This window comes from Pongo pygmaeus, chromosome 3, assembly GCF_028885625.2.
Source record: "Pongo pygmaeus isolate AG05252 chromosome 3, NHGRI_mPonPyg2-v2.0_pri, whole genome shotgun sequence".
In the NCBI taxonomy this organism is placed as follows: Eukaryota; Metazoa; Chordata; class Mammalia; order Primates; family Hominidae; genus Pongo; species Pongo pygmaeus.
In genome coordinates, this window is record NC_072376.2 from 163,762,941 (window position 1) to 163,780,494 (window position 17,554).

General features: G+C 41.4%; 1 protein-coding gene across 3 annotated transcripts in view; it reads right to left on the reverse strand.

The window, feature by feature from the left end:
* Positions 1 to 17,554, reverse strand: part of LRBA (LPS responsive beige-like anchor protein) — a 764,782-nt gene that overhangs the window by 570,209 nt on the left and 177,019 nt on the right. For all 3 annotated transcript variants that reach the window (XM_054484859.2, XM_054484861.2, XM_054484860.2), the window contains exons 27-28: positions 14,858 to 14,979; positions 14,283 to 14,390 (exon numbers count right to left, since the gene is read on the reverse strand). In XM_054484859.2, coding sequence (XP_054340834.1) covers positions 14,283 to 14,390; positions 14,858 to 14,979 — 230 coding nt within the window. The remainder of the gene's footprint in view (positions 1 to 14,282; positions 14,391 to 14,857; positions 14,980 to 17,554) is intronic.

A 17,554-nucleotide genomic window follows, 5' to 3' on the forward strand; every position in this document is an offset into this window, starting at 1 on the left:
AGGCGGATCACTTGAGGTCAGGAGTTTGAGACCAGCCTGGCCAACATAGTGAAACCCCGTCTCTACTAAAAATACAAAAAGTAGCCAGGTATGGTGGCACGCGCCTGTAATCCCAGCTGCTCAGGAGCCTGAGGTGGGAGAATGGCTTGAACCCAGGAGGCAGAGGTTGCAGTGAGCTGAGATCGCATCACTGCACTCCAGTCTGGGCGACAGAGTGAGTGAGACTGTATCTCAATAAATAAATAAATAAATAAATAAACAAACAACGATATGAGGATAACTGGTTATTTTTATCTATAATCATAAAAACTAAAATACATAAAATATCACAATAAAAGTGCCAAGAAATAAACATGCAGAAGAAAAAAACTGAAGCTATTAGATACTGAATAGGATGCCAAAGGAATTCCTTCTTTTCTTTTTTGAGATAGGGTCCCACTCCATTGCCCAGGCTGGAGTACAATGCCACAATCATAGCTCACTGTACCCTTCAACTCCCATGCTCAAGAGATCTTCCTGCCTCAGCCTCCCAAGTAGCTAGGACTTCAGGAATACACCACCACATTCAGCTAATTTTCGTTTTTTAATTTCTTGAAGAGACAGGGTCTTCTTATGTAGCTCAAGCTGGTCTCGAACTCTTGGCCTCAAGCAATCCTCCTGCCTTGGCCTCCCAAAGCACTGGGATTATAGGTGTGAGCTCCCACGCCTGACCACAAAGGAATTCTTGAGAGTATTTAAAATAGTACAAACAATTATATATCAAGATTTAGCCGCCACCCCATATGGGAAGTGAGGAGCGCCTCTGCCCAGCCGCCCCTTCTGGGAGGTGAGGAGCGCCTCTGCCCAGCCGCCCCTTCTGGGAGGTGAGGAGCGCCTCTGCCCAGCCGCCCCGTCTGGGAGGTGAGGAGCGCCTCTGCCTGGCCGCCACCCCGTCTGGGAGGAAGTGAGGAGCACCTCTGCCCAGCTGCCCCATCTGGGAAGTGAGGAGCACCTCTACCCGGCTGCCACCCCCTATGGGAAGTGAGGAGCGCCTCTGCCCGGCCGCCCACTCTGGGAAGTGAGGAGTGCCTCTGCCTGGCCGCCCACTCTGGGAGGTGAGGAGCGCCTCTGCCTGGCCACTCCGTCTGGGAAGGGAGGAGCGCCTCTGCCCGGCCACCCCGTCTGGGAGGTGAGGAGTGCCTCTGCCTGGCCGCCACCCCGTCTGGGAGGAAGTGAGGAGCACCTCTGCCCGGCCGCCCCGTCTGGGAATTGAGGAGCGCCTCTGCCCGGCCGCCACCCCGTCTGGGAGGAAGTGAGGAGCGCCTCTGCCCGGCTGCCCAATCTGGGAAGTGAGGAGCGCCTCTGCCCGGCTGCCACCCCGTATGGGAAGTGAGGAGCGCCTCTGCCCGGCCACCCCGTCTGGGAAGTGAGGAGCGCCTCTGCCTGGCCGCCACCCCGTCTGGGAGGAAGTGAGGAGCACCTATGCCCGGCTGCCCCATCTGGGAGATGAGGAGCACCTCTGCCCAGCCGCCCTGTCTGGGAGGTGAGGAGTGCCTATGCCTGGCCGCCACCCCGTCTGGGAGGAAGTGAGGAGCGCCTCTGCCCGGCTGCCCCATCTGGGAAGTGAGGAGCGCCTCTGCCCGGCCGCCACCCCATATGGGAAATGAGGAGCGCCTCTGCCTGACCACTCCGTCTGGGAGGTGAGGAGCGCCTCTGCCCGGCCGTCACCCCGTCTGGGAGGAAGTGAGGAGCACCTCTGCCCGGCTGCCCCGTCTGGGAGATGAGGAGCACCTCTGCCCGGCTGCCCCGTCTGGGAGATGAGGAGCACCTCTGCCCGGCTGCCCCGTCTGGGAGATGAGGAGCACCTCTGCCCGGCCGCCCCGTCTGGGAGGTGAGGAGCGCCTCTGCCTGGCCGCCACCCCGTCTGGGAGGAAGTGAGGAGCGCCTCTGCCGGGCTGCCCCATCTGGGAAATGAGGAGCGCCTCTGCCCGGCCGCCACCCCATATGGGAAGTGAGGAGCGCCTCTGCCTGGTCACTCCGTCTGGGAGGTGAGGAGCGCCTCTGCCCGGCCGCCCCGTCTGGGAGGTGAGGAGTGCCTCTGCCCGGCCGTCACCCCGTCTGGTAGGAAGTGAGGAGCACCTCTGCCCGGCTGCCCCGTCTGGGAGATGAGGAGCACCTCTGCCCGGCCGCCCCGTCTGGGAGGTGAGGAGTGCCTCTGCCCGGCCGCCACCCCGTCTGGGAGGAAGTGAGGAGCACCTCTGCCCGGCCGCCCCCTCTGGGAAGTGAGGAGCGCCTCTGCCTGGCCGCCACCCCGTCTGGGAGGAAGTGAGGAGCGTCTCTGCCCGGCCGCCCCGTCTGGGAAGTGAGGAGCGCCTCTGCCCGGCCGCCAGGTCTGGGAAATGAGGAGCGCCTCTGCCCGGCCGCCCCCTCTGGGAGGTGAGGAGCGCCTCTGCTCGGCCGCCCCGTCTGGGAAGTGAGGAGCGCCTCTGCCCGGCCGCCCCGTCTGGGAGGTGAGGAGCGCCTCTGCCCGGCTGCCACCCGGTCTGGGAGGAAGTGAGGAGCGCCTCTGCCTGGGCGGCCCCGTCTGGGAAGTGAGGAGCGCCTCTGCCCGGGCGGCCCCGTCGGGGAAGTGAGGAGCGCCTCTGCCCGGCCGCCCCGTCTGGGAGGAGAGGAGCGCCTCTGCCGGGGCGGCCCCGTCTGGGAAGCGAGGAGCGCCTCTGCCCGGCCGCCCTGTCTGGGAGGTGAGGAGCGCCTCTGCCCGGCCGCCCTGTCTGGGAGGTGTACCCAACAGCTCCGAAGAGACAGCGACCATCGGGAGCGGGCCATGAGGACGATGGCGGTTTTGTTGAAAGGAAGGGGGGGGAAGTGTGGGGAAAGGAAGGAGAGATCAGATTGTTGCTGTATCTGTGTAGAAAGAGGTGGGCATAGGAGACTCCATTTTGTTCTGACTAGGAGAAATTCTTCTGCCTTGGGATGCTGTTGATCTATGGCCTTGCCCCCAGCCCCGTGCTCTCTGAAACATGTGCTGTGTCAACTCAGGGTTAAATGAATTAAGGGCGGTGCAAGATGTGCTTTGTTAAACAGATGCTTGAAGGCAGCATGCTCTTTAAGAGTCATCACCACTCCCTAATCTCAAGTACCCAGGGGCACAAACACTGCAGAAGGCCGCAGGGTCCTCTGCCTAGGAAAACCAGAGACCTTTCTTCATGTGTTTATCTCCTGACCTTCTCTCCACTATTATCCTATGACCCTCCCATATCCCCCCTCCCAGAAACACCCAAGAATGATCAATAAATACTTCATAAATTAAAAAAAAAAAAAAAAAAAAAGATTTAAAAAAAAGGATCTGTGAGAAAGAAGACAAACTAGACTGACCTCTTGAAGGGCCTAGGCTCCATTCTAGCTCTACAGGTCACCTATATATCTGTATATCACTGACCTCTCTATCTAGTCAAATTCCCCATCTTCAAGGAGAACCTATACACATCACTATTCTACTAACTTTCCCAAATACGTTTGAACTTGTTAATTTAAAGAAAAAATTCAAATTTATCTATCAAACTCTGAAAACCAAAGGCTCAAGCAGAAGGTAAATTTAAAATAAGAACATGAAGAACACTGTTCCCTATCAGATAAATACAGGCATACCATGGAGATACCACAGGTTTAGTTCCAGACCACTGCAATAAAGTGGCTATCACAATAAAGTGAGTCACACAAATATTTTGGTTTCTGAGTGTATATGAAAGTTACGTTTACACTATACTGTAATCTATTAATTGTACAACAGCATTGTATCTAAAAAAAATGCACATAACTTCATTTAAAAATATTTTATTGCTTAAAAATGCTAACAATTATCTGACCTTTCAGTGAGTCACAATATTTTTGCTAGTGGAAGGTTGTGTCTCCACGTTCATGGATGTTGACTGATGGGTGAGGGTGGTAACTGTAGCAATCTCTTAAAATAAGACAAGAAACTTTGCCACATTAACTGAATCTTTCTTTCACAAAAGATTTTTCTGTAGCAAGCAATGCTGTTTGATAGCATTTTACTCACAGGATTGGAGTTATTCCTCTGAAACCCTACCAATGTTTTATCAAACACATTTAGGTAGTATTCTAAATCCTTTGTTATCATTTCAACAATGTTCACAGTATCTTCGTCGTGAGTGGATTTCATTGCAGGAAACCACTTTCTTTGATTATCCATAAGAAGCAACTCTTCATTCATTGGAGTATTATCATGACATTGTAGCAATTCAATCACATGTTTAGGCTCTGCTTCTCATTCTGATTCTCTTGCTATTTCCACCACATCAGCAGTGACTTCCTCCATGGAAATTATGAACTCCTAAAAGTCATCCATGAGAATTGGAATCAATTTCTTCCAAACTCCTATTAACATTGATATGTTGATTTCTTCCCATGAATCACATGGGTACTTCATGGTATCTACAATAGTGAATCAATTCCAGAAGATTTTCCATTTACTTTGCCCAGATCCATCAAAGGAATTACTATCTATAGCAGCTACAGCCTAATAAAATGTTATGTCTTAAATAATAAGACGAACTATTTCTTAAATAGTAAGTCAAAATGACTCTTAATCCATGAACTGCAGAATGAATATTTCACTAAAAAGCATGAAAATAACACGAATCTCCTTGCATATCTGATCAGAGCTGTTGGGTGACCAGGCTGATTATCAGTGAGCAGTAATAATTTGAAAAGACTCTTTTCTTCTGAACAGCAGGTCTCAACAGGCTTAAAACATTCAGTAAGCCATGCCGTAAACAGATGCACTATTATCTAGGCTTTGTCATTCCTTTTATAGAGCACAGGCAGAGTAGATTTATAATAATTCTTCAGGGTCCAAGGATTTTCAGAATGATAAATGTGCATTGGCTGTAACTTAAAGTCACCAGCTGTATTAGTCCCTAACAAGAGAATCAGCCTGTCCTTTGTAACACAGAAGCCAGACATTGACTTCCTGGTAACTAGGAACATTGTAGGATGGTATCTTCTTCCAATAAAAGGTGTTTTGGCTTTTGTTGCCATTGCTTTTGGTGTTTTAGACATGAAGTCCTTGCCCATGCCTGTGTCCTGAATGGTAATGCCTAGGTTTTCTTCTAGGGTTTTTGTGGTTTTATGTCTTACATTTAAGTTTTTGATCCATCTTGAATTAATTTTTGTATAAAGTGTAAGGAAGGGATCCAGTTTCAGCTTTCTACATGTGACTAGCCAGTTTTCCCAGCACCATTTATTAAATAGGGAATCCTTTCCCCATTGCTTGTTTTTGTCAGGTTTGTCAAAGATCAGATAGTTGTAGATGTGTGGTGTTATTTCTGAGGCCTCTGTTCTGTTCCATTGGTCTGTATCTCTGTTTTGGTACCAGTACCATGCTGTTTTGGTTACTGTAGCCTTGTAGTATAGTTTGAAGTCAGGTAGTGTGATGCCTCCAGCTTTGTTCTTTTGCCTTAGCATTGACTTGGAAATGCGGGCTCTTTTTTGGTTCCATATGAACTTTAAAGTAGTTTTATTCAATTCTGTGAAGAAAGTCATTGGTAGCCTGATGGGGATGGCAATGAATCTATAAATTACCTTGGGCAGTATGGCCATTTTCACGATATTGATTCTTCCTATCCATGAGCATGGAATGTTTTTCCATTTGTTTGTGTCCTCTTTTATTTCGCTGAGCAGTGATTTGTAGTTCTCCTTGAAGAGGTCCTTCACATCCCTTGTAAGTTGGATTCCTAGGTATTTTATTCTCTTTGAAGCAATTGTCAATGGGAGTTCACTCATGATTTGGCTGTTTGTCTGTTATTGGTGTATAGGAATGTTTGTGATTTTTGCACATTGATTTTGTATCCTGAGACTTTGCTGAAGTTGCTTATCAGCTTAAGGAGATTTTGGGCTGAGACAATGGGGTTTTCTAGACATACAGTCATGTCATCTGCAAACAGGGACAATTTGACTTCCTCTTTTCCTAACTGAATACCCTTTATTTTTTTCTCCTGCCTCATTGCCCTGGCCAGAACTTCCAACACTATGTTGAATAGGAGTGGTGAGAGAGGGCATCCCTGTCTTGTGCCAGTTTTCAAAGGGAATGCTTCCAGTTTTTGCCCATTCAGTATGATATTGGCTGTGGGTTTGTCATAAATAGCTCTTATTATTTTGAGATACGTCCCATCAATACCTAATTTATTGAGACTTTTTAGCATGAAGCGCTGCTGAATTTTGTCAATGGCCTTTTCTGCATCTATTGAGATAATCATGTAGTTTTTGTCGTTGGTTCTGTTTATATGCTGGATTACGTTTATTGATTTGCATATGTTGAACCAGCCTTGCATCCCAGGGATGAAGCCCACTTGATCATGGTGGATAAGCTTTTTGATGTGCTGCTGGATTCAGTTTGCCAGTATTTTATTGAGGATTTTTGCATCAATGTTCATCAGGGATATTGGTCTAAAATTCTCTTTTTTTTTGTTGTGTCTCTGCCAGGCTTTGGTATCAGGATGATGCTGGCCTCATAAAATGAGTTAGGGAGGATTCCCTCTTTTTCTATTGATTGGAATAGCTTCAGAAGGAATGGTACCAGCTCCTCCTTGCACCTCTGGTAGAATTCGGCTGTGAATCCGTCTGGTCCTGGACTTTTTTTGGTTGGTAGGCTATTAATTATTGCCTCAATTTCACAGCCTGCTATTGGTCTATTCAAGGACTCAACTTCTTCCTGGTTTAGTCTTGGGAGGGTGTCCAGGAATTTATCCATTTCTTCTAGATTTTCTAGTTTATTTGAGTAGAGGTGTTTATAGTATTCTCTGATGGTAATTTGTATTTCTGTGGGATCGGTGGTGATATCCCCTTTATCATTTTATATTGCGTCATTCGATTCTTCTCTCTTTTCATCTTTATTAGTCTTGCTAGCGGTCTATCAATTTTGTTGATCTTTTCAAAAAGTCAGCTCCTGGATTCATTGATTTTTTGAAGGGTTTTTTATGTCTCTATTTCCTTCAGTTCTGCTCTGATCTTAGTTATTTCTTGCCTTCTGCTACCTTTTGAATGTCTTTGCTCCTGCTTCTCTAGTTCTTTTAATTGTGATGTTAGGGTGTCAATTTTAGATCTTTCCTGCTTTCTCTTGTGGGCATTTAGTGCTATAAATTTCCCTCTACATACTGCTTTAAATGTGTCCCAGAGATTCTGATATGTTGTGTCTTTGTTCTCATTGGTTTCAAAGAACATCTTTATTTCTGCCTTCATTTCGTTATGTACCCAGTAGTCATTCAGGAGCAGGTTGTTCAGTTTCCATGTAGTTGAGCGGTTTTGAGTGAGTTTCTTAATCCTGAGTTCTAGTTTGATTGCACTGTGGTTGGAGAGACAGTTGGTTATAATTTCTGTTCTTTTACATTTGCTGATGAGTGCTTTACTTCCAACTATGTGGTCAATTTTGGAATAAGTGCGACGTGGTGCTGAGAAGAATGATTATTCTCTTGATTTGGGGTGGAGAGTTCTGAAGATGTCTATGAGGTCCCCTTCATGCAGAGCTGAGTTCAATTCCTGGATATCCTTGTTAACTTTCTGTCTCGTTGTTCTGTCTAATGTTGACAGTGGGGTGTTAAAGTCTCCCATTATTATTGTGTGGGTCTCTAAGGACTTGCTTTATGAATCTGGGTGCTCCTGTATTGGGTGCATATATATTTAGGATAGTAAGCTCTTCTTGTTGAATTGATCCCTTTACCATTATGTAATGGCCTTCTTTGTCTCTTGTGATCTTTGTTGGTTTAAAGTCTGTTTTATCAGAGACTAGGATTGCAACCCCTGCCTTTTTTTGGTTTCCATTTGCTTGGTAGATCTTCCTCCATCCCTTTATTTTGAGCCTATGTGTGTCTCTGCATGTGAGATGGGTCTCCTGAATACAGCACACTGATGGGTCTTGACTCTTTATCCAATTTGCCAGTCTGTGTCTTTTAATTGGAGCATTTAGCCCATTTACATTTAAGGATAATATTGTTATGTGTGAATTTGATCCTGTCATTATGATGTTAGCTGGTTATTTTGCTCATTAGTTGATGCAGTTTCTTCCTATCATTGATGGTCTTTACAATTTGGCATGTTTTTGCAGTGGCTGGTACCAGTTGTTCCTTTCAATGTTTAGTGCTTCCTTCAGGAGCTCTTGTAGGGCAGGCCTGATGGTGACAAAATCGCTCAGCATTTGCTTCTCTGTAAAGGATTTTATTTCTCCTTCACTTATAAAGCTTAGTTTCGCCGGATATGAAATTCTGGGTTGAAAATTCGTTTCTTTAAGAATGTTGAATATTGGCCCCCACTCTCTTCTGGCTTGTAGAGTTTCTGCCAAGAGATCCGCTCTTAGTCTGATGAGCTTCCCTTTGTGGGTAACCCGACCTTTCTCTCTGGCTGCCCTTAACATTTTTTCCTTCATTTCAACTTTGGTGAATTTCACAATTATGTGTCTTGGAGTTGCTCTTCTCGAGGAGTATCCTTGTGGTGTTCTCTGTATTTCCTGAATTTGAATGTTGGCCTGCCTTGCTAGGTTGGGGAAGTTCTCCTGGATAATATCCTGCAGAGTGTTTTCCAACTTGGTTCCACTCTCCCCATCACTTTCAGGTACACCAATCAGACGTATATTTGGTCTTTTCACATAGTCCCATATTTCTTGGAGGCTTTGTTCATTTCTTTTTATTCTTTTTTCTCTAAACTTCTCTTCTCACTTCATTTCATTCATTTGATCTTCAATCACTGATACCCTTTCTTCCAGTTGATCGAATTGGCTACTGAAGCTTGTGCATTCATCACGTAGTACTCGTGCCATGGTTTTCAGCTCCATCAGGTCATTTAAGGTCTTCTCTACACTGGTTATTCTAGTTAGCCATTCATCTAATCTTTTTTCAAGGTTTTTATAGCTTCTTTGGGAGGGGTTCGAACTACCTCCTTTAGCTCAGAGAAATTTGATCATCTGAAGTTTTCTTCTCTCAACTCGTCAAAGTCATTCTCTGTCCAGCTTTGTTCCATTGCTGGCAAGGAGCTGCGTTCCTTTGCAGGGGGAGAGGTGCTCTGATTTTTAGAATTTTCAAATGCTATCTAATTAAACTAAAGAGCTTCTGCACAGCAAAAGAAAATACCATCAGAGTGAACAGGCAACGTACAGAATGGGAGAAAATTTTTGCTATCTACTCATCTGACAAAGGGCTAATATCAAGAATCTACAAAGAACTCCAACAAATTTACAAGAAAAAAACAACCCCATCAACAAGTGGGCGAAGGAGATGAACAGACAATTCTCAAAAGAAGACATTTATGCGGCCAGCAGACACATGAAAAAATGCTCATCATCACTGGCCATCAGAGAAATGCAAATCAAGACCACAATGAGATACCATCTCACACCAGTTAGAATGGCGATCATTAAAAAGTCAGGAAACAACAGGTGCTGGAGAGGATGTGGAGAAACAGGAACACTTTTACAGTGTTGGTGGGACTGTAATCTAGTTCAACTATTGTGAAGACAGTGTGGCAATTCCTCAGGGATCTAGAACGAGAAATACCATTTGACCCAGCCATCCCATTACTGGGTATATACCCAAAGGATTATAAATCATGCTGCTAGAAAGACACATGCACACGTATGTTCATTGCAGCACTATTCACAACAGCAAAGACTTGGAACCAATCCAAATGTCCATCAATGATAGACTGGATTAAGAAAATGTGTCACATATACACCATGGAATACTATGCAGCCATAAAAAAGGATGAGTCCATGTTCTTTGTAGGGACATGGATGAAGCTGGAAACTATCATTCTCAGCAAACTATCACAAAGACAAAAAACCAAACACTGCATCTTCTCACTCATAGGTGGGAATTGAACAATGAGAACACTTGGACACAGAAAGGGGAACATCACACACCAGGGCCTGTCGTGGGGTGGGGGTAGGGGAGAGGGTTAGCATTAGGAGATATATCTAATTTAAATGACGAGTTAACGGGTGCAGCACACCAACATGGCACATGTATACATATGTAACAAATCTGCACATTGTGCACATGTACCCTACAACTTTATTTAAAAAAAAAAAGGTGTTCTGTCCACATTGAAAATCTGTTGCTTAGTGTAGCCACCTTCATCAATTTCTTAGCTAGCTCTTCTGAACTTATTGCTTCACCTTGTACTTTTCTGTTATGGAGACAGCTTCTTTTCTTAAACTTTATGAACCAACCTCTGCTAGCTTCAGTTTTCTTCTGCAGCTTCCTCACTTCTCTCAGCCTTTACAGAATTGAAGAGCATTAGAGCCTTATCTGAAATAGGCTTTGGCCTAAGTAAATAGTGTGGCTGGTTGGATCTTTTATACAGACCACTAAAACTTTCTTCAGCTCAACAGTATAAAGCTGTTTTACTCCTTATCAATCATTTGCTCACTGGAGTAATCATTTACTTTTAATTTCCTTTAAGAACTTTGCATTTGCCTTCACAATTTGGCTAAATGTTTGGCACAAGAAGCCCAGCTTTTGAACTGTATCAGCTTTTGATATATCATCTTCACTAAGCTTAATCATTTCTAGCTTTTTATTTAAAGTGAGACATATAACTTTTCCTTTCTCTTGAACCCTTAGAGGCCATTGTAGGGCTATAATTGGCCTTATTTCAATATTGTTGTGTTTCAGGGAATGGAGAGACAGGGGAATGGCCTCTCCCAAGGAGATGGAGAGAGACAGGAATGGCCAGTTGGTAGCACAGTCAGACATTTATTAAGTTCACTGTCTTAAATGGGTGTGGTTTGTGGTGCCCCAAGACAATTACAATAGTAATACCAAAGATCACGGATGACAGATCACCATAACAGACAAATAATAATAATGAAAAGGTTTGAAATATTGTAAGAATTACCAATATATGACATAAAGACATAAAGTACATGCTGTTGGATAATTGGCACAGATAGACTAGCTCAACACAGGATTGCCAAAAACCATCAATTTGTAAAAAATCCAGTAATCAGCAACATGCAATGGCAAAGCAAAATAAAATGAGGCATGTCTGTAAATAGAAACTAATGGTAAAAATGAGACTAATTGTTAACACTTAATGTCAAAAATTTTGGATATAATCAATTTCAGAAAAATAGACGATAGGCTCAATTTGAACATATCCACTGATGCAGTTCTTTGACATATTTGTGATCTGTGATCTGACAAAATCTATGATATTTTGCAGGTTCATGTGTAATGACTTCTTAGTGTGTTGGAAAAAACAAAGGTACATTTGTCTTTTTTATAAACCACCCCTTTTCTCTAGACATACCCACGTTCTTCTGCCACACAATTCTGCCATCTGTTATAATAACTGCTGCTAATGATATTAATATTCATAATGCAAGCAAATAATTTACTTGTCCTTAACTTCTTAGTCTGTTATAAATTAGTTATGCCAATCTAAATCCTTATTTAGCCCATTAATATGTTCAATGTTTACTAACTACCACATGAAGTTTACCATATATGCCTGATTTTTGGCCTCAAATAAAAAACATCCTATAAATCTTTTACGTTTAAATCCTAACTCCTGAAATAGATTTGCTTTCCATTGTAGCTGTCATTTATTGAATACTTACCATAGGCCAGGCACTGTGCTATGTATTTCATACATATTTTTATTAGCAAACTTGAACAAGATAAGGCTTAGAGAAGCAACTTACTTAAGGACGTATAGTATGTAAAAAAGCAAATCTGAACTCAGATTAGGGTGATTAAAAACCTTAGCTCTTAACCTCAAGGTAGAAATTTCTTTAAGTCCTCAATCTTAGGTCATTTCCTTTTTTTTTCTTTTTTTTTTTAATTTTTTTATTTTATTTTTTGAGACGGAGTCCCGCTCTGTCACCCAGGCTGGAGTGCAGTGGTGTGATCTTGGCTCACTGCAAGCTCCGCCTCCCGAGTTCACGCCATTCTCCCCCCTCAGCCTCCCGAGTAGCTGGGACTACAGGCACCCACAACCACGCCCAGCTAATTTTGTTTTTGTATTTTTAGTAGAGATGGGGTTTCACCATGTTAGCCAGGATGGTCTCGATCTCCCGGCCTTGTGATCCACCCGCCTCAGCCTCCCAAAGTGCTGGGATTACAGGCGTGAGCCACTGCACCTGCCCGGTGATTTCCTTTTTCATCATAGGTTCCTTTTGTTCCCTAAAGAGGCTAAACTCTAGCATGTAAAATACAGTGTTTTCTTTTCTCTAAAACTCCTATAAGGTGATTATATAACTTTTATAATTACAAAATACTTAAAATTATTTATGACTTTCAGTAATCATATAGTAAAAGAGATATTCTAATTCTGTTTGTAGAATATTGTAATATAATAACTGGTTAGAAGGTTCTACAAGAGCCAGATCATCCAGAGGCACTGTGAAGAGTTCGGATTCCATTTAACCACTAAAAGATGCTATTAGAGAATTCTGAAAGAAAAAGAGTAACATCATCTATTCTAGTTTATTTGTTTGTTTATGAGACAGGGTCTTGCTGTGTCACACAGGCTGGAGTGTAGTGACACAATCATAGCTCACAGTAACCTTGACCTCCTAGGCTCAAGCGATCCTCCCCACCTCAGCCTCCCAAGTAGCTAGGACTAGAGGCGTGTGCTACCACATGTGGCTAATTCTATTCTAGATTTTTAAAGATTATTCTAGGAAATACAAAATTATGGACAATAGACTCAGAACCTGCCCAATGGAAAAAAAGTGAACAGAGGAGAAAACAGCAACATTTGGTCCTCAAATTGACCACATTCAAAGGATTCCAGGGAGAAAAAAAAGTTGATGGCTTCTTAATTAAAGGAATAATAACAGCTACTAGAGAACTGAGATCTAAGAAGGCAGTATAGCCTTTTAGTTAAGATCAAAATTTCAAGAATCAAATTCCCTAAGTCCTAAACTCACTTTCACCTCTTACTAATTGTATAATCTTAAGCACATTACTTAAATATTGCTAACTCCCTCATAGAATTATTGTGAGAATTAAACATACATATACAGCAGCAGTCCCCAACCTTTTTGGCACAAGGGACTGGTTTCATAGAAGACAATTTTTCAATGGACCTGTAGGGGGTAAGAGGCAGGTGGGGGTAGGGGGTATGGTTTCAGGATGATTCAAGTGCATTACATTTGTAATTAGATTTTCATAAGGAGCACACAACCAAGATCCATCGCATGCACAGTTCACAACAGGGTTCGTGCTCCTATGAGAATCTAATGCTCCTGCCGATCTGACCAGGAGGCAGAGCTTGGCTTCACTCCTCACCCTTTGCTCACCTCACCTCCTGCTGTGCAGCCTAAGTGCAGTCAGTGGTCTGGGGGTTGGGGACCCCTGATAAGAGCATCCAATATTATGTTTAATACACAGTAAGTATTCAATACTATTAAGTAGTGATAATACTCCAAATTCTACATGTGTATAAAAACCTAGTCAAGAACTAAAGAGAACCAAACTATTGAAAAAAAGGGAGGGGAAAAAGAAAAATTGAGGTTAGGATGTTTATAAGAAATATACATGTAAAACATATAGTAAGTGTTCAACAAATATTTACTAATGATACTATTCCAAATGCTGATGAGTGCAATTACAAATTATTTTTACTTTCATCTTTACACTTTCTATATGACTTTAAATTGTCTACATAAGAATTAGCAATGTTTTCTATCAAAATCAGCTGAAACAAAACTGTTTTTCATCTTTAAAAAATTAGAAACACCAAACTGAGAGCAACATTTCATCATGTACCTTTTTATCACAGTAGTGTACCTTTGAGGAAAAAATATCCAATATTCAGTAAAATAATATGCCATTCAGAAGTTGAACATTTTATTACATTCAGAGCATCAATTTTAGAATTAAGACTGCTGGGTTTGAATCCCGATTTTATCATTGTTTATCAACATTAGCTTGGATATGTTACTCAAGCTTTATGTGCCTCAGATTATTCATCTATAAAATGGAAATTACAGTAGTACAGCTCAATAAGTTGTTGGACTTAATACATGTATAGCACTTAGACTGCTTACTATGTAATAATGCATTATTCCTTTTAATATCATTACACTGATCTCCTAGTTCCCTTTATATAAACTCTTTTCTAATATTCTATGTTTCTAAAATCATTGTCAAAAGAAGTCATTTCTAGACCTTTCTAACTCTGCTCCACTATTTGATATCACAAAGAATTTTTAATCTCAATACATTAGGCCTAAGAGGAAATATGCATCAGTTAAGAGAGTATGTGAAAGAAATATTGTAACTTACTATGTCTCTGAAAACAACTGCCCTAAGCCGATTAATATCCATGTCCTGTAGAAGCCTGTCAAGATCTCTTACTGGAGATATACCACCAGTCACAATGTCCACTGGGCTCTATTTAAGATTAAAAAAAAAAATTATATATATATATATATATACACACACACACACACACACACACACATTACACAGATATTCTTTAAAAATAAACACAGTATTCCAAGAACCAGAAAAGCAAAGCTATAGCATTTGTTTCCCACTTTTTTTGTGTGTATGCTTCTTTCTTCTTTGAGGGGTTGGGGAGAGAGGTGGAGAAAGATGGCATGCAGGAAAAAATGACATATTTGAAGGAAAAGGCATCACAGAAACAATCAAAGTAAACATTGGGAAAAGCAGACAAGTTTAAGTATAAACAAATATTTATTGTATATTTAAACACAAATATTTGAATGCTATATCCAGGCCTAAAGTAACTATTTTAATCTCTGCCAGATTTATTTAACTTTATGTTGAAATGAACAAATAAAAATCTTAATTGTAAAATAGGAGTATGCTCTTTGAAAATTAACCTGTATACTTACCTTCGCTGCAGATTTCCCTAAAGGAATAAGGCTATGCATTGGTTTCAAGGCTTTATCTCCCCTAGTTTTCAGTTGTGAATGCTGCTGACACTCCAAGCAATTCCTTACTGCCACTGCACAAACTGTAATTTATTTTAAGGAAAAGATAGGGAAAGAAAAGTTAATATTTAAGATTATGGAAGTGAAAAACATCAACTACACAATATGATTTACATAAGATTTTATTCAAAACAGACGATTCAGCTTATTCCTAAAATGTCCCTAGACTTTATTGCCTAGTGTTGGTTGTCTGATAATGTTAGCTTCCATGCTGTGGCCCAGTTAAGATTTAGGGAGGCAGTATGGCCTAGTGGTCTAAACCTTTAGGGTTTGCTGAAAGGAAATCAGTTCAGGAATCTTAACAATAGGCTACTGTTTCTTAGATCTCAACTAAGCTAACTGGGACAATCTTTAGTTAAGAAAAGGATAGGGAAGAAAAGAATTGAAAGAAATGGAAGAAAACAGGGAACAAAGTACATTACCATGAACAAGTCGAGGTAACAATCTTCTATTACCATCATTAAAGTAAATTAGTTAAACTGGAAACTCTGATGTTTTTCTTATACTGCATCATTACAGCATGATATTAATTGAGACTAACAGAGGATATAGCTTTTCTAAGAAGCTTTATAGGGTCCAGCATTTACTAGCTTTCATTAAAACTGCTTAGAAAATGGGAGACAGGAAAGGGAATTTGATTAATATACAGTCTAAAATTACCTAAGGCTCCCACAAATCAGGCAGTTAGATTACTTAGAAATTAATTTTGGATTTTAAATGATGAATTACATTATGTACCCTTCACTATGAATTGCTTGATACCACGTAATCATCTAAATTCCCTCCAAATCTGTAGCACTCAAGGTACTTGAACTGAGCAAAGGAGGGAGAGCAAATTAGGAACAAAATAGCAAACTTAAGTGGGGACTTCACAAAGAATCACTGGCCTATCACATGGCTAGCAGGCATGAGAATTTAGAAAGTGTTCTGAAAGGTGCCCAAAGAGAGCAATAAAAGTTGAAAGAAAGGAAGGAGGGAACAAGGGGAGGGAAAAGAGAATATGGAATACAACTTTGTCAAATTTGCTATCAGACCCAAGAAATATTTTACTTTGTCAAATTTGCTATCAGACCCAGGAAATACTTTTCATACAAACTTTTTCACAAGTTGCATAAAATCAAATTTGAGTCTGTATTACAAAGTTAAAAATCACACCTCATTTCCTGGTTTCAATCAGTTACTCTCATTGCTGTCATCCTAACTTCTAACCCCAACCTCAGGAAACAAGAAGAATGAGGACACCAGTGTCCATCAACAGATAACTAGATAAAGAAACTGTGGTATATACACACAATGAAATAATATTCAGCCATAAAAAAGAAAGAAATCATGTCTTTTGCAGCAATACAGACAGAACTGGAAATCATTATCTTAAGTGAAACAAGTCAGACACAGAAAGACAAATATTGTATGTTCTCACTTATAAGTGGGAGCTAAATAGTGTGTACACATGGAAGTAGAGTGTGTAATGATTGAAAATGGAGACTCAGGTCAGATGTGGGGGCTCACACCTGTAATCCCAGCACTTTGGGAGGCCGAGGCGGGTGGATCACGAGGTCAGGAGATTGAGACCATCCTGGCCAACATGGTGAAACCCCGTCTCTACTAAAAATGCAAAGAATTAGCCGGGTGTGGTGGGGCACACCTGTAGTCCCAGCTACTCAGGAGGCTGAGATAGGGCAATCGCTTGAACCCAGAAAGCAGAGGTTGCAGTGAGCCGAGATCTTCCCACTGCACTCCAGCCTGGTGACAGAGCAAGGCTCCATCTCCAAAAAAAAAAAAAAAAGAAAGAAAATGGAGACTCAGAACTCAGAAGGATGAGGGGGTGAGGGGGGTTTGATGATGAGAAATTACTTAATGGTACAATGTATGTTATTCATGTGATGGATACCCTAAAAGCCCTAACTTCACCACTAAGCAATCCATGTATGTAACAAAATTGCACTTGTACCCCATAAATTTATACAAATACAATAAAAAAAAAAAGATATCACACATTTGGACTGTTACTTTGCTTACCATACTCTATTAAATGATCTTGGACAAGTCATTTTTTAAGTCTCATTTCCATATATAAGAACAGATGGTACTGGGGTAGATTAAATTATCTCGTAATTCTTTTCTGTGGCTATGAAAAACTAGGAACATAGAGTTTTTCCCTAGCCTCTGAATCTGATGATTCTTGAGTAAGGCTTTCCTAGTATAGCCTTGCACTTTTACTTCTAGAAATGTACTCTTTCTAGGAAAGTGAAAAGGCTTTGAAACTGGCACAAATAAAGCAATAAAGTCTAAATATTTTAATTATAATACTAATAGAAAGATTAAAGAAATATACTACAATAGAAAGAGTAGGAGCACTAGTTAGACAAAAGTATAGTATTCAAATTCTACCTTCACCAATTATAGCTTTTTAGCTACAGATAAGTTTCCCAATTTCTTTTATCTTCAATTTCCTCATGAATAAAAAGGACAAAATTGTCACCGTGAAAATCAACAATGACAAATGACAATAGTTAATAAATGATAACTTTAATTTTGTTATGCTCACAATTAGAATGTCTCTTAAATTTTAAAACAACTGTCTATAAATTGTTATTC